General features: G+C 41.5%; 1 protein-coding gene across 3 annotated transcripts in view; it reads left to right on the plus strand.

The window, feature by feature from the left end:
• Positions 1 to 13,721, plus strand: part of CNST (consortin, connexin sorting protein) — a 42,768-nt gene that overhangs the window by 11,223 nt on the left and 17,824 nt on the right. For 2 of the 3 annotated variants that reach the window (XM_083732372.1, XM_083732373.1), the window contains exons 3-7: positions 1,638 to 2,046; positions 5,810 to 5,991; positions 6,748 to 6,778; positions 7,801 to 7,887; positions 8,195 to 8,309. In XM_083732372.1, the coding sequence (XP_083588498.1) occupies positions 1,692 to 2,046; positions 5,810 to 5,991; positions 6,748 to 6,778; positions 7,801 to 7,887; positions 8,195 to 8,309 (770 nt within the window). In that variant the 5' untranslated portion in view covers positions 1,638 to 1,691. The remainder of the gene's footprint in view (positions 1 to 1,637; positions 2,047 to 5,809; positions 5,992 to 6,747; positions 6,779 to 7,800; positions 7,888 to 8,194; positions 8,310 to 13,721) is intronic. The other variant, XM_083732374.1, reaches the window with a different exon arrangement.

Below are 13,721 nucleotides of genomic sequence, written 5' to 3' on the forward strand. Positions count from 1 at the left end.
ATTGTGAAATAATTTAACTGAATTAAAAACTACTGCTTAGATCCAGATTAAGCTCCATTGGCAGGAGTGTCCCATATCTGCTCATATAGCTCCCTGTATGCTGGAGTAATGTGTTTTACAGCACTGCACTGATTACAGGCAGTTTGTCCCATTCTGCTGTCTTGTTTCCTGAAATAACAAGCCTTGTGTGGATGGGTGAGTCAGCAAATAAATAAATAAATAAATAAATAAATTTTTCTCATTTATAGGTTATATCCCACATTGATCATATTCAGAAAAGACCCACCAATATCTATTGCTTTTGGTAGGTTTGCTCTGAATATGACTTGGTTAAATATCACCCATTTGTATGTGAAGTGGCTGTTCAAAGATCACAGATGTTCATTTGTTTAAGTACAGTCTTGCCTGATTTCCTCTTTGTTAGGCAGTCATTTACCGTAAGTATTTCTGCTTCATTTTCCTCCATTGTAAAAAAAAAGGGTGTGAAAGCCACTGCCTGCTTATGGTAGCAGTTGTGATGTTTAAGGTTTGCAAAGTGCACCACAAATGTGTAATTCACTTAATTGCTAAATGTTAGGGCTTAATTATATGGAGGCCCCTGTCTTTAGCTAGTCATTTTGTTGTTAAATAGCAGATTTTCAATTAGTGGGTGGATATGGCTAATCTAAATAATTTGTAGTTTTAACAAATATACATCTGCATATTTCTGAGTGTTGAGCTTTTATTTGAATTTACTACTCCACAAAGTATGGTGCTGGTATTTTACCACTGAATGCTACCGTTCTTGGATTAAATTGCCAGAATGATATGTACAGCAGAGGCGGATTTAGGGGAGCTCGACCGGTTCAGTTGTACTGGGCGTGGAGATTTAGAGACATCACAACTATGATATAGAATGACAGGCGAGAGGTGGGGGCACTGAATATTCTCATCGCACAGAGCGCCCCTGGAATATGAAGCCATAAAGTATGCCAATGTACACAGTTTAGTTTACTCTCAGAATTGTAGAGTTGTAAGGGGTCATCTAGTCCAATCCCTTGAACCTCTTTGACTAGCCTTGTGGAAAAACAGAATCCACAAAAGTTAAAGGCCTGCAAAAAAACATTGCTTGCCTCTGGAGGAGAGTCAGCACCTGGTTTCTGTGGGCAACTGTCCTGTGCTGATGCTTGCCATGTTCCCCATTTAATTCCCCCACAGCCTGGCACTCTGAGCAGCACAAGACAATCCCTTTTTATTTTCCACAATGCGCCATACAGTGTCACTCTGGGGCATTGTTGGGAATCAAAATGGTGTCAGTCCCCTCAGCTGCCTGGCTCTGCTGCCAGGTCAGCCCTTCAGGGCCCACTGACACAGGAGGGAGCCCATCAGATATCACCCTTGCTGAGATCTCTGTGCTGCTTGTCTGAGGAGTACTGGAGGAATGACAGAGCTCTCGTCAGTCCTTTGCCAACCTGTTCTCATTGCCTGGGTGGAATTCCATGCACTCGCTTACGTGTGGTTCCTGATCACCTATCCTATGGTAACCAGGCTAGTGCTTAAATACAAGGCTGGACTATATAATCTAATATAGCTAGGTAGTCAAAACATGATTGGATTTTGATTATTATAAATCTCAATGCCTTTTTTCCCCTTTCTAGAGCTGAAGATCATTTGTGCTAAGTGGATATAAAGTTCACTCTAGGAACGCTCTAATGGATGACAGGGAATCTCCTACAAATGACCTGCAGTTAAGTTTACAAGGCTCACTTCGTACCGACACACTTGTGGAAAAGATCAAAGCTTGCTTAGCTTCTTCACCAGATGAAAATGAAAATCAGCTTAATGGAAGCAAGCACGATACTCTGAAAAGCAGTGACGACACAATGGGAAAGGTTGAGCAGGACAGCATTAATAATAATGAGGACAGTGGAGACTACACGTCCTCCTGCCAAGAAGATGAAAGTGATAAGCCATCTAGAAGCTTCGCTGCAGATGAAATGCTCATTTTAGAAAAAGGTGACTCTGAAAAAAGGAGTTCAAGGAAAACAAAAAGTTCCAGCAGGAAAGGTACAACAACTTCCACAATATACAACATTTTGTTTGCTCATAGTACAGGCCTTTAACCTATAACATGACTTGGGTGTATCTCCTTCTATGACTACTGTTCTCAAAAAGTGTGGTCTTTCTATATCTTCTCTGCAAGGCCACTACCTTCCCAGCCAACTCTACAATCCTGACAGGTGAAGCATGCACCTAGAATGCATTCACCTAGAAGGCAAATATTAACAAGTCATTTTCTTACAAGAGAAAGTAGTGTTGTTTAAAGAGTAAAAGGTAAAGGTAAAGGGATCCCTGACCATTAGGTCCAGTCGCAGACGACTCTGGGGTTATGGTGCTCATCTTGCTTTATTGGCCAAGGGAGCCGGCGTACAGCTTCCGGGTTATATGGCCAGCATGACTAAGCTGCTTCTGGCAAACCAGAGCAGCGCATGGAAACGCCGTTTACCTTCCTGCCAGAGCGGTACCTATTTATCTACTTGCACTTTGTGCTTTTGAACTGCTAAGTTAGCAGGAGCAGGGGCCGAGCAACGGAAGTTCAGCCCGTTGCAGGGATTTGAACCGCAACCTTCTGATCGGCAAGCCCTATGCTATGTGGTTTAACCCACAGTGCCACCCACGTTTTTGAAGAGTAGAAGCTATTAAAAACTAATTTTTGTTTTCAATTGATAAAAATAATAGGAAGGAATTTCAGTGTCATACTGATTTAATCGCTTTGTCAGTGCAAGAGTTATCTGCCGGGAATCTGAGCTGAGATGCCCATGTAGCAGAAGTTGCCCCCAGTTCTAGTCGCCACACAGAGGCAGCTTAAGGTCCAAAATAGTTTATTTTATGGCCCAGTTCACACACCACACTCATGTCCGTGGTTTGCTTCTCTCCCAACAAGCCACAACCAATATTCAAGCTTTGTGACTGGTTTACAACTTGTAGCTCGTTTTGGGGGGTGGGTAGGCAATCAGCCTGGATTCAGACAAAATGACAGGCCAAACTCTGGCTTTCTTTGTTTATTGTGCAGTGGCAGCAACAACAGGGGAAGTGTGAGATGGGACCTCTTGAGCAGCATGCTCCAACACATTGTTCACCTTAAACCATAGTTTGCTTAAATGTGGTTTAATGTGACCTATAAAGCAGGCCATACAGCAAATATAATAAATGTAATGTGTTGAATACACCTAAACCATCTGCAATTCCCTTTCACAATACTTCTTCCATGAAATCCGTCACACCCTCTTTCATAAGGTGTTAGGTAAAGGTAAAGGTACCCCTGCCCGTACGGGCCAGTCTTGACAGACTCTGGGGTTGTGCGCCCATCTCACTCAAGAGGCCAGGGGCCAGCGCTGTCCGGAGACACTTCCGGGTCACGTGGCCAGCGTGACATCGCTGCTCTGGCGAGCCAGAGCCGCACACGGAAACGCCGTTTACCTTCCCGCTGGTAAGCGGTCCCTATTTATCTACTTGCACCCGGAGGTGCTTTCGAACTGCTAGGTTGGCAGGCGCTGGGACCGAGCAGCGGGAGCGCACCCCGCCGCAGGGATTCGAACCGCCGACCTTTCGATCGGCAAGTCCTAGGCACTGAGGCTTTAACCCACAGCGCCACCTGCGCCCCTCATAAGGTGTTAGTTAACCCTTTTTATTTTCTGCCTCTGTATGATTTTCTACACTGTATATTGAACATATTTTTTTAATGGCAATTACTCATCTGCATCATCTGGTTAGATGGCATTATCATATTAAGAAGGACTGAACTTGCAAATACTTGGGATGTATAGAAATGGGTGTATGATAAGTTCATATTTCCATTTTGAATACTGTCTTGTGTATACTAAGTAGAAAGACAGCTAATAAACTGCTTAAAATAAGGCAATTTAGGTTTGCATAGTTGAAGACTGAAAAGATACTATTCATACAGTCTAAGCTCTACTACAGTGACAATTTAAATGTTAAATTTGTTTTTTTCTTGATTATTTTAAGGAGATACAAACATGGCAGAAACAAGATATCACAACGTAAGGATTTGTTGTGCAAGCTATTTCATGTAAAACAGAATCCAGCGTAGGCCTTTTTCCTTATAATGGATGGGAAACCTAGGTTTGCACTTTGCCATCTTAGGTTCACTCTTTCCCTCCTACCACATGGTTGGTAGAAGGACTCCACCAGCATTCAGTTTCCCTGTGTTAGCTTGGCCTGTCATCTGAACTAGGAATCGTAGATTATAACAAATTCTGGTTAGTTTCAAAGCATGCCAACTTCAAACTGATATTTCTGAAGCTGGCTTCTTAGCCAACACAAAGGGTTTAGTTTTGCTCTAATTAATACATTCTTGTTCATTTGACCTGTCAATCTTCTTGTTCTGAGTTTGTTTTTCACATATCAGCTGTGGTTTCTGTGACCAGATAAAAATGAGATGTCACATTTCTGCATGTAAAGGCAATGCAGTTTTGTTTTCAGGAATATAGAGATTTCACGGGAGGGCAGTGTTTGCACAGTGTAATAAATAAGTCAAGGGTTGAGCTGAGCAACAATCTTCTGTAGTATCTTTTCCTAAGAAAGAATAATAGTGTGGTCTTACAGATCTATCTTAGGAACCTAATTGGGTCAGTTCCATTCTGAGAATTCACGTTCACTCTTAATTCTTCCTGTATCAAAAACAATTTTCGGTGCTGTTCAACAAATGCTGTATATTTATGTAAATGTTTATGATGTGGATAAAGAGAAACAGATATTTTAGTCTCCCAACAGGTGGAACAATCAAGTTAAAGATTAAGCTAGTGATTGCAAAGGGATTAGATGTAGAATTCAAAACTGGTGATCTGTGGTGTATGTTGGAAAACAGAAACAAGAAAGGAGGGAACTTAACAGGTGCTAGGAAAGAGTTTGTAATGATGAAATGCTTTTGGTCTCTGTATCAGAAAATGCCCAAACAATGAGGGCACATGTTCTTTTGTCTTGTGCTGTAGGTTTGTGTCTTCCAAGGGTAGGTATAGGTGTTCTTTGTATTCTTTTCTTTTTATCTGTGTTGGTAGTGGCTTTTATAACAGAATAATTGTAGTTTTATAATTACGTTGATGAGCCTAGCTTTCAGGTAGTGGTCCTGAGTAAGAGCCAGAAAGGAGGTACTGCTGAATTTTTTCAGCATGAACTATATTAGCAGGAGTGACTTTGGGGAAATGGTTGTAGAATTTAGTCAATATTTGCATCAACAACACTGTGAAATCAATTTCCCATAAAGTTAATTTTTTTCTTCCATTTTAAGTTGGTTTGTTTGTTTGTTTGAATGCCACTTCCATCGTTCTACACAACACTCACAATTAGCTTTACGAATGGCTTTGGAATATCTGAAAGATATTCCAAACCTGGATAGCACTTTGAAACAAATGGTAATTTGGCATGGCACAAACATAGTGAAGGTCACACGTTGCCATGAAAATAACCAATTATTTTGAAGGTAATCTTTTAATGCCATCTCTAATACAAAATTTTATAGTTTATTGGAATAAATTCCGGCTCTTGTTGCTTTTGCCCCCAAAGGAGCATTAGTTAAGAAGTACTATTAAGCTATACCCATTTTGTTGCCAGTATGGCTTCTTTTGCTACAGCCCGTTCCCCTTCCTAAAAGGCCCTTGACCCCCAGAGTGGCTTTCCATGGGCTCAAGGAGGAGAGATGGGAATCCCCCTGTGTGAGCAGATGTTTGCTCATGCAATTTTGAACAGAACCCTATAAGTTGAAATGTTTCTGAGACTCCACAACTGTTCTCGTTTAATACTTCCGCAGCAGCCAAGCAAGAGAAGACTGGCATTACAGCAACAGGTTCTACATCAGATGAAGATGGAAACAAGACCAATGCAAACTTTCCCCAAAAGGATCCAACCCAGACTTTGCAGGCCCTCTTCTCTCTTCTTCGAGAAGAATTTGAGCAGATGGATTCAAGAGTCCTCCCCCTGTGCCTCCATGAGGTAGTAAAAAAAGAACTACCTTGGTTTCTCTGTGGCCATAGTATGAGAGATTTTATCAGCTGAAATAATGGAAAGCCACTGAGTTAGAGTAAGTTAGAGTCTGTCTCAGTATAAGGCAGCGCCCTATGTTCCTAGTCCCATTGATTTATGTGGGAGCTAATTTAGTCTGGATCCTACCCATTAGATTATTGAGGGAAGTCCATCATGCCATAAGCTTTTGTAGGTCAAAGACTGTGATGAAATGTGGATTGGTCCATAAAAGTTTATGGCACAATATATTTGTTAGTATTTAAGATGCCACAGTAGTTAAATACCCCAAGTATTTGCTTTTCAGGTGTGTGGGTGTAGCCGGTTATAATCCTGAGGACTGTAGCAGAAGTTTTTGAAGATATAGAGGCTGGAAAGTATATAAACTTTGTGGCTATAACTCTTACTTCTCTGTCTGTATATGTGATGCTTTGATAAAATGGGTAGAAAGTGTACTCAAAAGTGTGGTCCACTGTGTTCACTGGAACTTAATCTCAGATCAGTGTGCCCAGGACTACAATCTTAATTTATTGCATATATGAAACATCCAAACATATATAATCTCGCTTCGCACAAATAGTGTATTCAGCCATGGTTCAGGGTACAACATTTATGTACGTTTTTGGCAGGATATAGATTCTGAGGTGGTTTCTGGAGGATAATATAAAGGGTGATAACGATATAATAAATATCTGAAAATGTTAGTTGCTTCTTTGCTTTCTGTTACAGATTGCTGAAACGTATTTTCAAGATGGAGAATGTATCCTTTTTAAAATCAAGATTGATTTCTATGCCATTGCCCTCAGCATATGGCTGAAGGTTTCCAGCAACAGGTCTGCTTAAAGCCAAAGTGGAAAAATTATGATTATTTAAGTACAGTTATTCAGATTTCTTAATTTCCAGGGGACACATCTATAAATATTAAATTGTTATCTCAAATGTGTAAAGAACAGTGTAAAACAGTGTCTGCAAGAACAGTGTAAAAAACAAAAAACAAACCACTAAGGTATTGTTCATAAGCTATGAGTGTACATGAGCTTGTTCAATCTAGCATAAGAACTTGAATCTAATATAGGAGGTGCTTGCATTTAGTCAGGCTTTGCATAGATTCACTGTGGTATAATGGTTTAAGTGCTGGACTAAGACCAAGGAGACCAGGGTTCAAATCCCCACTCAGCCATGTCACATAAGATGTTTATAGCTGCTTTGATTTTCCTCTTTTGCACTTGCAGTCCGAAGAGATTGATTATGTTGTTGGTATTTGCTAGCTTTCGCCCCTTAATTCTAGATGTGCGATCAAAAACTGAGAAGCTTTTACCCTTGAAAGAGAAATTTATTTCATTTTTGAATTTGGTCATTTGAAGAAATAAGAGCTTCCAGGTGGTACTTGGTTGTATTTTTTCCATTAAATTGAGTAACTTTAAATGTGAATGGCAAATTACTGCTGGAAACACTCATCCTAGAGAATTCATTGCCCAAAAAAGGAAAACTTTCTGACTACAGGGGGGAAAGATTATGAGAGTTGATTATGGGGTCCATGTAGCACGTGCATGCCAAGTTTTGAGCACAATTATACATTATATCTATGCTGTGCCTTTTTCTGTACGCAGGGGTATGCATACCCCTAAACATTTTGTGAATCTAAGTTTGGCCTCATTGGGGGGCTGTATTTCAATATGAGTAGGAAAATGAGAGTACCTCTAAACATTTCTTTTAGAAAAAAGCACTGTCTGTTCTCGACTGTCATTCGGTGTCTGCATTTTCCTTTAGTTTTTCATTCAGATGAGAAGGCCATGAAATTTATTCAGCTTGAACGGTTATATCATGAGCAACTACTTGCAAATCTTTCTTCTATACAACAACAGTGGGGTAAGTGTGTCATATAGTTGGGAAATCTCTTGTTTTTATTATAATAGAATAAGTTTTGGGTTGCAAAATAAAAATAGCTGCATATTTCCCTAGTGGTGACTGTTGTGTGTAGGCACAGTGATCAGTGGTTGTTCATTATTTTCAGTTAGGCTTCTGGCTGTTAATGGACTATTGCAGTTATTCCGTGCTGTAATATTTGTTTTTCCATTATGTTGAATCCACTTTGTCTATTCAAAACATTTTGCTTTTGAAGACACTGAAATATTTTTAATATACAAAAATATAAAATGATTGTGTGTTGTTGCAGAAAAAAAATGGAAAGCAGCAGCATCTAACGAGGTTCCAGCTCTAAAACGTTCTGCTAAAGTCCTGAATAATGAAGAGTTAGACAAACTTGCTAAACTTTGCACATCACATCAGGAGTAAGTAATAAAAATAATACTGGTTTAATTAGTTCAATTCTCTTTTTGTGTGTGTTTAGGTGCACTCAGGGATTGTGTGGCCCCAAAGAACACTTGTCTGTTTTCTTTGAAAAGCAGAATAAAGTGGTTGAAACTGTTCAGATTTTCAAAAGCCATTTGCCAACTTAGCATAAAGAGCTGATGCTCAAAGGGAGAAAATGTAAAAAAAAAAAACCCAAAACAAAACACTAAGCAAGAATTCTAGACTGTGACTGGATTTTTAGATTAATTACTTTCCTTTGCTTGCTTGTAATACTTGTGCATTGTTGTATTTCTCAATAAGAAAATTTAAAAATAAAATTATTAGAAGATGAAATTGCCAAAATCTTCCTGGTCTCAATTCAAAATACAGTGGTGCCCCGCAAGACAAATGCCTCGCAAAACAAAAAACACGCAAGACGAAAGGGTTTTTTGGTTTTTGCATCGCTTTGCTAGACGAATTTCCCTATGGGCTTGCTTCGCAAGACGAAATGTCTTGCGAGTTCTTGCGAGTTTTTTTCCTTTTTCTTAAAGCCGCTAAGCCACTAATAGCCGCTAAGCTGTGCTTCGCAAGACGAAAAAAACCACAAGATGAAGAGACTCGCGGAATGAATTAATTTCGTCTTGCGAGGCACCACTGTATCATGTTAGGAATCCTCCAAAACAATGGTTTGGAAGAACAAGGAATATACAATGGGCTCTCTTTTCTTTCCAAGGTTGCCTAACCATAGTTTTGCTGTGACAGCTGAATAGTGCAAACTGTGTTTAACATTAACCATGGTTTACACATCTTAACTGATTACTATGATTAGTGCTAACCAGAAAGGGGAAGATGAAATAGTCATGTGACAGAGGGGGTTGGATCACATGGTTTGGAAGATCGTTTACCCAAATTAACTGCTGAAGATAAATGCTTTAAATTCAAAGTTTGGTGCCTGAAGTATTTCAAAGTTAATCAAACATGAAGGAGACTCCCACTTTCACAAAAGCATGCTTTCCTTCGCCATACGAGCATACTAATTTTATTTATTTTTATTTCATGTGTTCTTATACCACTTAAGACGGTCTCTGATGAGTTAACAAAATAGCAAATACAATATGAATATGTAAGAAACAATGAAACTGAGAAACTACAATCTAATACAATGCACTGTAATACAGCTACAATATAAAACAATAAGATGCTCCCAAAATAAAATCATAGCAGCACATTTTGAAAACATCTTAAGATCCAGGGATCCTTTTCCTCTTGTCAAAGGCACATTCTAGCTCAAAACATGCAACCCTCCCCCCACTAACGTATCACACCCAATTCTGACTCATACAGGTAACTTGCAACTTGCATACATTTAACTTGTGAGCATTACGATTTATATGCTTGGCAGAAAAAAAAATGGAAAGGGTGTGTGTGTCTGGGGAAAATGACTTTGGCAATCCCACCCACCATTGAACTCAATGTGTTTTCACTATACATGATTTTGGCTTTACGCACTATCCCCAGAACACAACCCCCATGTATTTGAGAGTTGCCTGTATTTACAGAAATCATGTAATATATGTTGCTCATTCAATATCATTCTATTTACACACCTCACGCAAATCTACCAGTACACATAAGTACAGTACAGTGGTACCTCTGGTTACGTACTTAATTCGTTCCGGAGGTCCATTCTTAATCTGAAGCACCACTTTACCTAATGGGGCCTGCTGCTGCTGCTGCCCTGCTGCCAGAGCACGATTTCTGTTCTCATCCTAAAGCAAAGTTCTTAACCCGAGGTACTATTTCTGGGTTAGCGGAGTCTGTAACCTGAAGCGTATGTAACCTGAAGCGTATGTAAACCGAGGTACCACTATATACCATCTACCCAGTTTTAATCTCTGTTCAGTATGGTTCAGAGTCGGTTTCCCACTATTTCAGCTATAATTGTTCCTGTTTCTTCACTATCTTCTAGTCCAAATGTTTGCACCCAGAGAGTAAGAACTCATTGGAAGCACTAAGTTTCCAAGCGAATCCTAGAGTGGAGCAGATGATATTTGCTCTGGGGGATGAGTTAGTCACCAGCACACAGTTCTTTTTACAGACAGCTGGCTTGAGGCAGTAGGAATGCTCACAGCCGCCAATGTCAGTAGTGATTTTTGCTGGCTGTGCCTGCATGGTGGTCTTGGTAATGCACACCAGGTCACACTCAAATCCAAGATCAAAGTGTGGATTATATTTGCTTGATCAGGAATTAAACAGCTGCAGACTTCATGGGTGACAGAACATTTTGAGTACAGTGAATTGGATGGAAAGCCGGAAGAGGACACAGGCACTAATGGTCTGCGCAGTCCCCTTCTTACAGGTACCATCCAACTCCATACTCATCACATACTGGATCATATTGCACCTTTTCTGAGTCAGTTACATTGGCTGCCTATTAATTTCCTGGCCTATTTCAAGGTGCTGGTTTTTGTCTTAAAAGAATAGTTTGGGACCACATTATCTGAAGGATCACCTACACCTGCATGAACTTACCCAAGCATTAAGATAATCATTGGAGGCGCTGCTCACTGGCCTACCAGCAAGAGCCATCAATGGTGGTCCCACATCTTTAGATGCAATAAAATAATTTTTTATTTATATCCCGCCCACCTGGCTTGGTTTTCCCAGCCACTCCGGGCAGCTCACAACAGAATATTAAAAACACCGTAAAACATGAAACATTAAAAACTTCCCTAAACAGGGCTGCCTTCAGATGTCTTCTAAAAGTCAGATACTTGTTTATTTCCTTGACATCTGATGGAAGGGCGTTCCACAGGGCGGGCGCCACTACCGAGAAGGCCCTCTGCCTGGTTCCCTGTAACCTCACTTCTCACAGTGAGGGAATTGCCAGAAGGCCCTCGGCACTGGACCTCAGGTGTAAGGCAGCTTCACATATTTAACAATGGAGAAAGGGTTGAACACTAATACTGATTACCCCAATACCAGTGCTGGGAGCACACACCAAATTTGCTAAGGGGACTGGGTGGAGTGGAGGGTCAGTCAAATAGGCCAGGAGAGCTTATGACATGTGAGGAAGTAAGTATACAGTCCGGTTTTACCCCAATCAGAAACCCTGGATGAATAGAGAGGTCCAGTGCCTGTTGCGGGAAAGGAACAGGGCTTTTAGGTCGGGCGAGGTGCAGCTTTACAGTGTGGCAAGAGCAAACTTGAAGAGGGGTATTCGACGGGCAAAACTGGTCTATAGGCAGAGGATTGAGGATAATTTAAGGAGTAACAACACAAGACAGATGTGGCAGGGGATTCAGCATATTACCAACTACAAACCTAACCTTGGTGCTGTCGACGGTGACCCTTTGCTGGCGGAGGAGCTTAACTTCTTCTTTGCTTGCTTCGAGAAGGAGCCACCTGAGACGCCGGTATTACAGCCACCAGCCCATAGGGGCCCCTCATTCACTGTAGAGGAGCATGAGGTGAGACAGGTATTGAGGATGGTGAATCCGAGGAAGGCTGCTGGACCTGATGGCATCACGGGAAAGGTGTTGAAGGGCTGTGCGGATCAGCTGGCGAGGGTCTTTACTAAGATCTTCAACAAGTCCTTACACCAGTCTATTGTCCCACCCTGCCTGAAGTCGTCAACTATTGTTCCTCTGCCTAAAAAATCCACAATCAGTAGTCTGAACGACTACAGACCAGTTGCACTGACTCCAATCATCATGAAGTGTTTTGAGAAACTGGTGCGCCGTCACATTATTTCCTGTCTTCCATCAACTTTTGACAACTACCAGTTTGCATACAGGGCAAATAGATCCACGGAAGACGCTATCACTACCACTCTCCATGCTGCTCTGTTCCATCTGGAGCAGCCGGGGAGTTATGTGAGGCTGCTGTTTGTGGATTTTAGCTCTGCTTTTAACACTATCCTCCCCCATAGACTGGTGTCCAAGCTAGAGGCGATTGGACTCTCCAACTCCACCTGTCTCTGGGTTTTGGACTTTTTGTCAGAACGTTCTCAGAGGGTTAGAGTAGGGTCACATATGTCCACAGCCCTTAGCCTTAACACCGGCTCACCACAGGGTTGTGTGTTGAGTCCCCTGCTCTATACTCTCTATACGTATGATTGTACAGCCATTTATTCCAGCAACAAAATCATCAAGTTTGCTGATGACACTACGGTGGTGGGGCTCATTTCAGGAGGGGATGAGTCCGCCTATCGGGACGAGGTGGAGCGGCTTTGTGCTTGGTGTGGAGAGAACAATCTGGCTCTTAATACGACTAAGACCAAGGAATTGGTGGTGGATTACAGGAAAAAAAAGGCGGACATTCAGCCCTTGTATATCAACGGGGAACGGGTGGAGAGGGTGGCGGAATTCAGGTTTTTGGGAGTGACTATCGATCAGGGCATGACTTGGAGCGCAAATACCACTGCTCTGGTGAAGAAGGCCCAGCAGAGAATTTATTTCCTCAGACTTTTAAAGAAGAACAATCTGAGTGAGAGACTGCTGGTGTCCTTCTACCGAGGCTCCATAGAGAGCATTCTCACATACTGTATTTGTGCCTGGTTCTCCAGCTGTACAGCTAGGAAGAGGAAGGTGCTCCAGAAGGTCATAACCACAGCCCAAAGGATTATTGGTCATCCCCTCCCATCTTTGGAAGAACTGTACGGTTCCCGTTGTCTTAGGAAAGCAAACAATATCCTGCAGGATGCATCTCACCCGGGACACAGTCTGTTTGTACTACTGCCTTCTGGCAGGAGATACAGAAACATCAAGTCAAGGACAAATAGACTGAAAAATAGTTTCTATCCAAGAGCTGTGGCCTTCTTAAATGCAGTAACTCGATAGTGTGACCTGGGAGTTTGATGGGTGTGGGTGTGGGTGTGGCTGGAATGTGGTTTGTTTGGTTGTTGTTGTTGTGTTGCTTTTGTTGTTTTTAAGGGATGGCATCCAATTTCGTTGCACTTGTGCAATGTTGCACTTGTGTAATGACAATAAAGAATCTATCTATCTATCTATCTATCTATCAAAGGGGAAGGGTTGTTACAAAACCTTTTCCCCACCTTCCACGTTTCTGCTTGACAGGTTGCCTATTATGTCACTTTGATTTTGTTTCCTCCTATTACCCTTTCTCACCTCCATCATGTCCCTGTCCCCTGCCACTGTTCCTGCCTTCCAACATTCCTGTTAAATTACCTTTCTCTACCCTAGTCCTCCGGTCCCCATATTTTACTCTTATTGCTGTATCCTTCACCGTTCCATTCATTTACTGGCTGAACCGTCCACTGCTGCCTTCCCTACTTCCCCACCCCTTCTTTTCTACCATTATTAACACTGTCACACAAACCCCCAAAGTAACTATTTAAACTCCATCCCATGTTTAATGAGAATTGTATTTTTAGCTATTAGATTTCTGGC

Source organism: Podarcis gaigeae, assembly GCF_964106915.1.
Source record: "Podarcis gaigeae genome assembly, chromosome: 3".
In the NCBI taxonomy this organism is placed as follows: Eukaryota; Metazoa; Chordata; class Lepidosauria; order Squamata; family Lacertidae; genus Podarcis; species Podarcis gaigeae.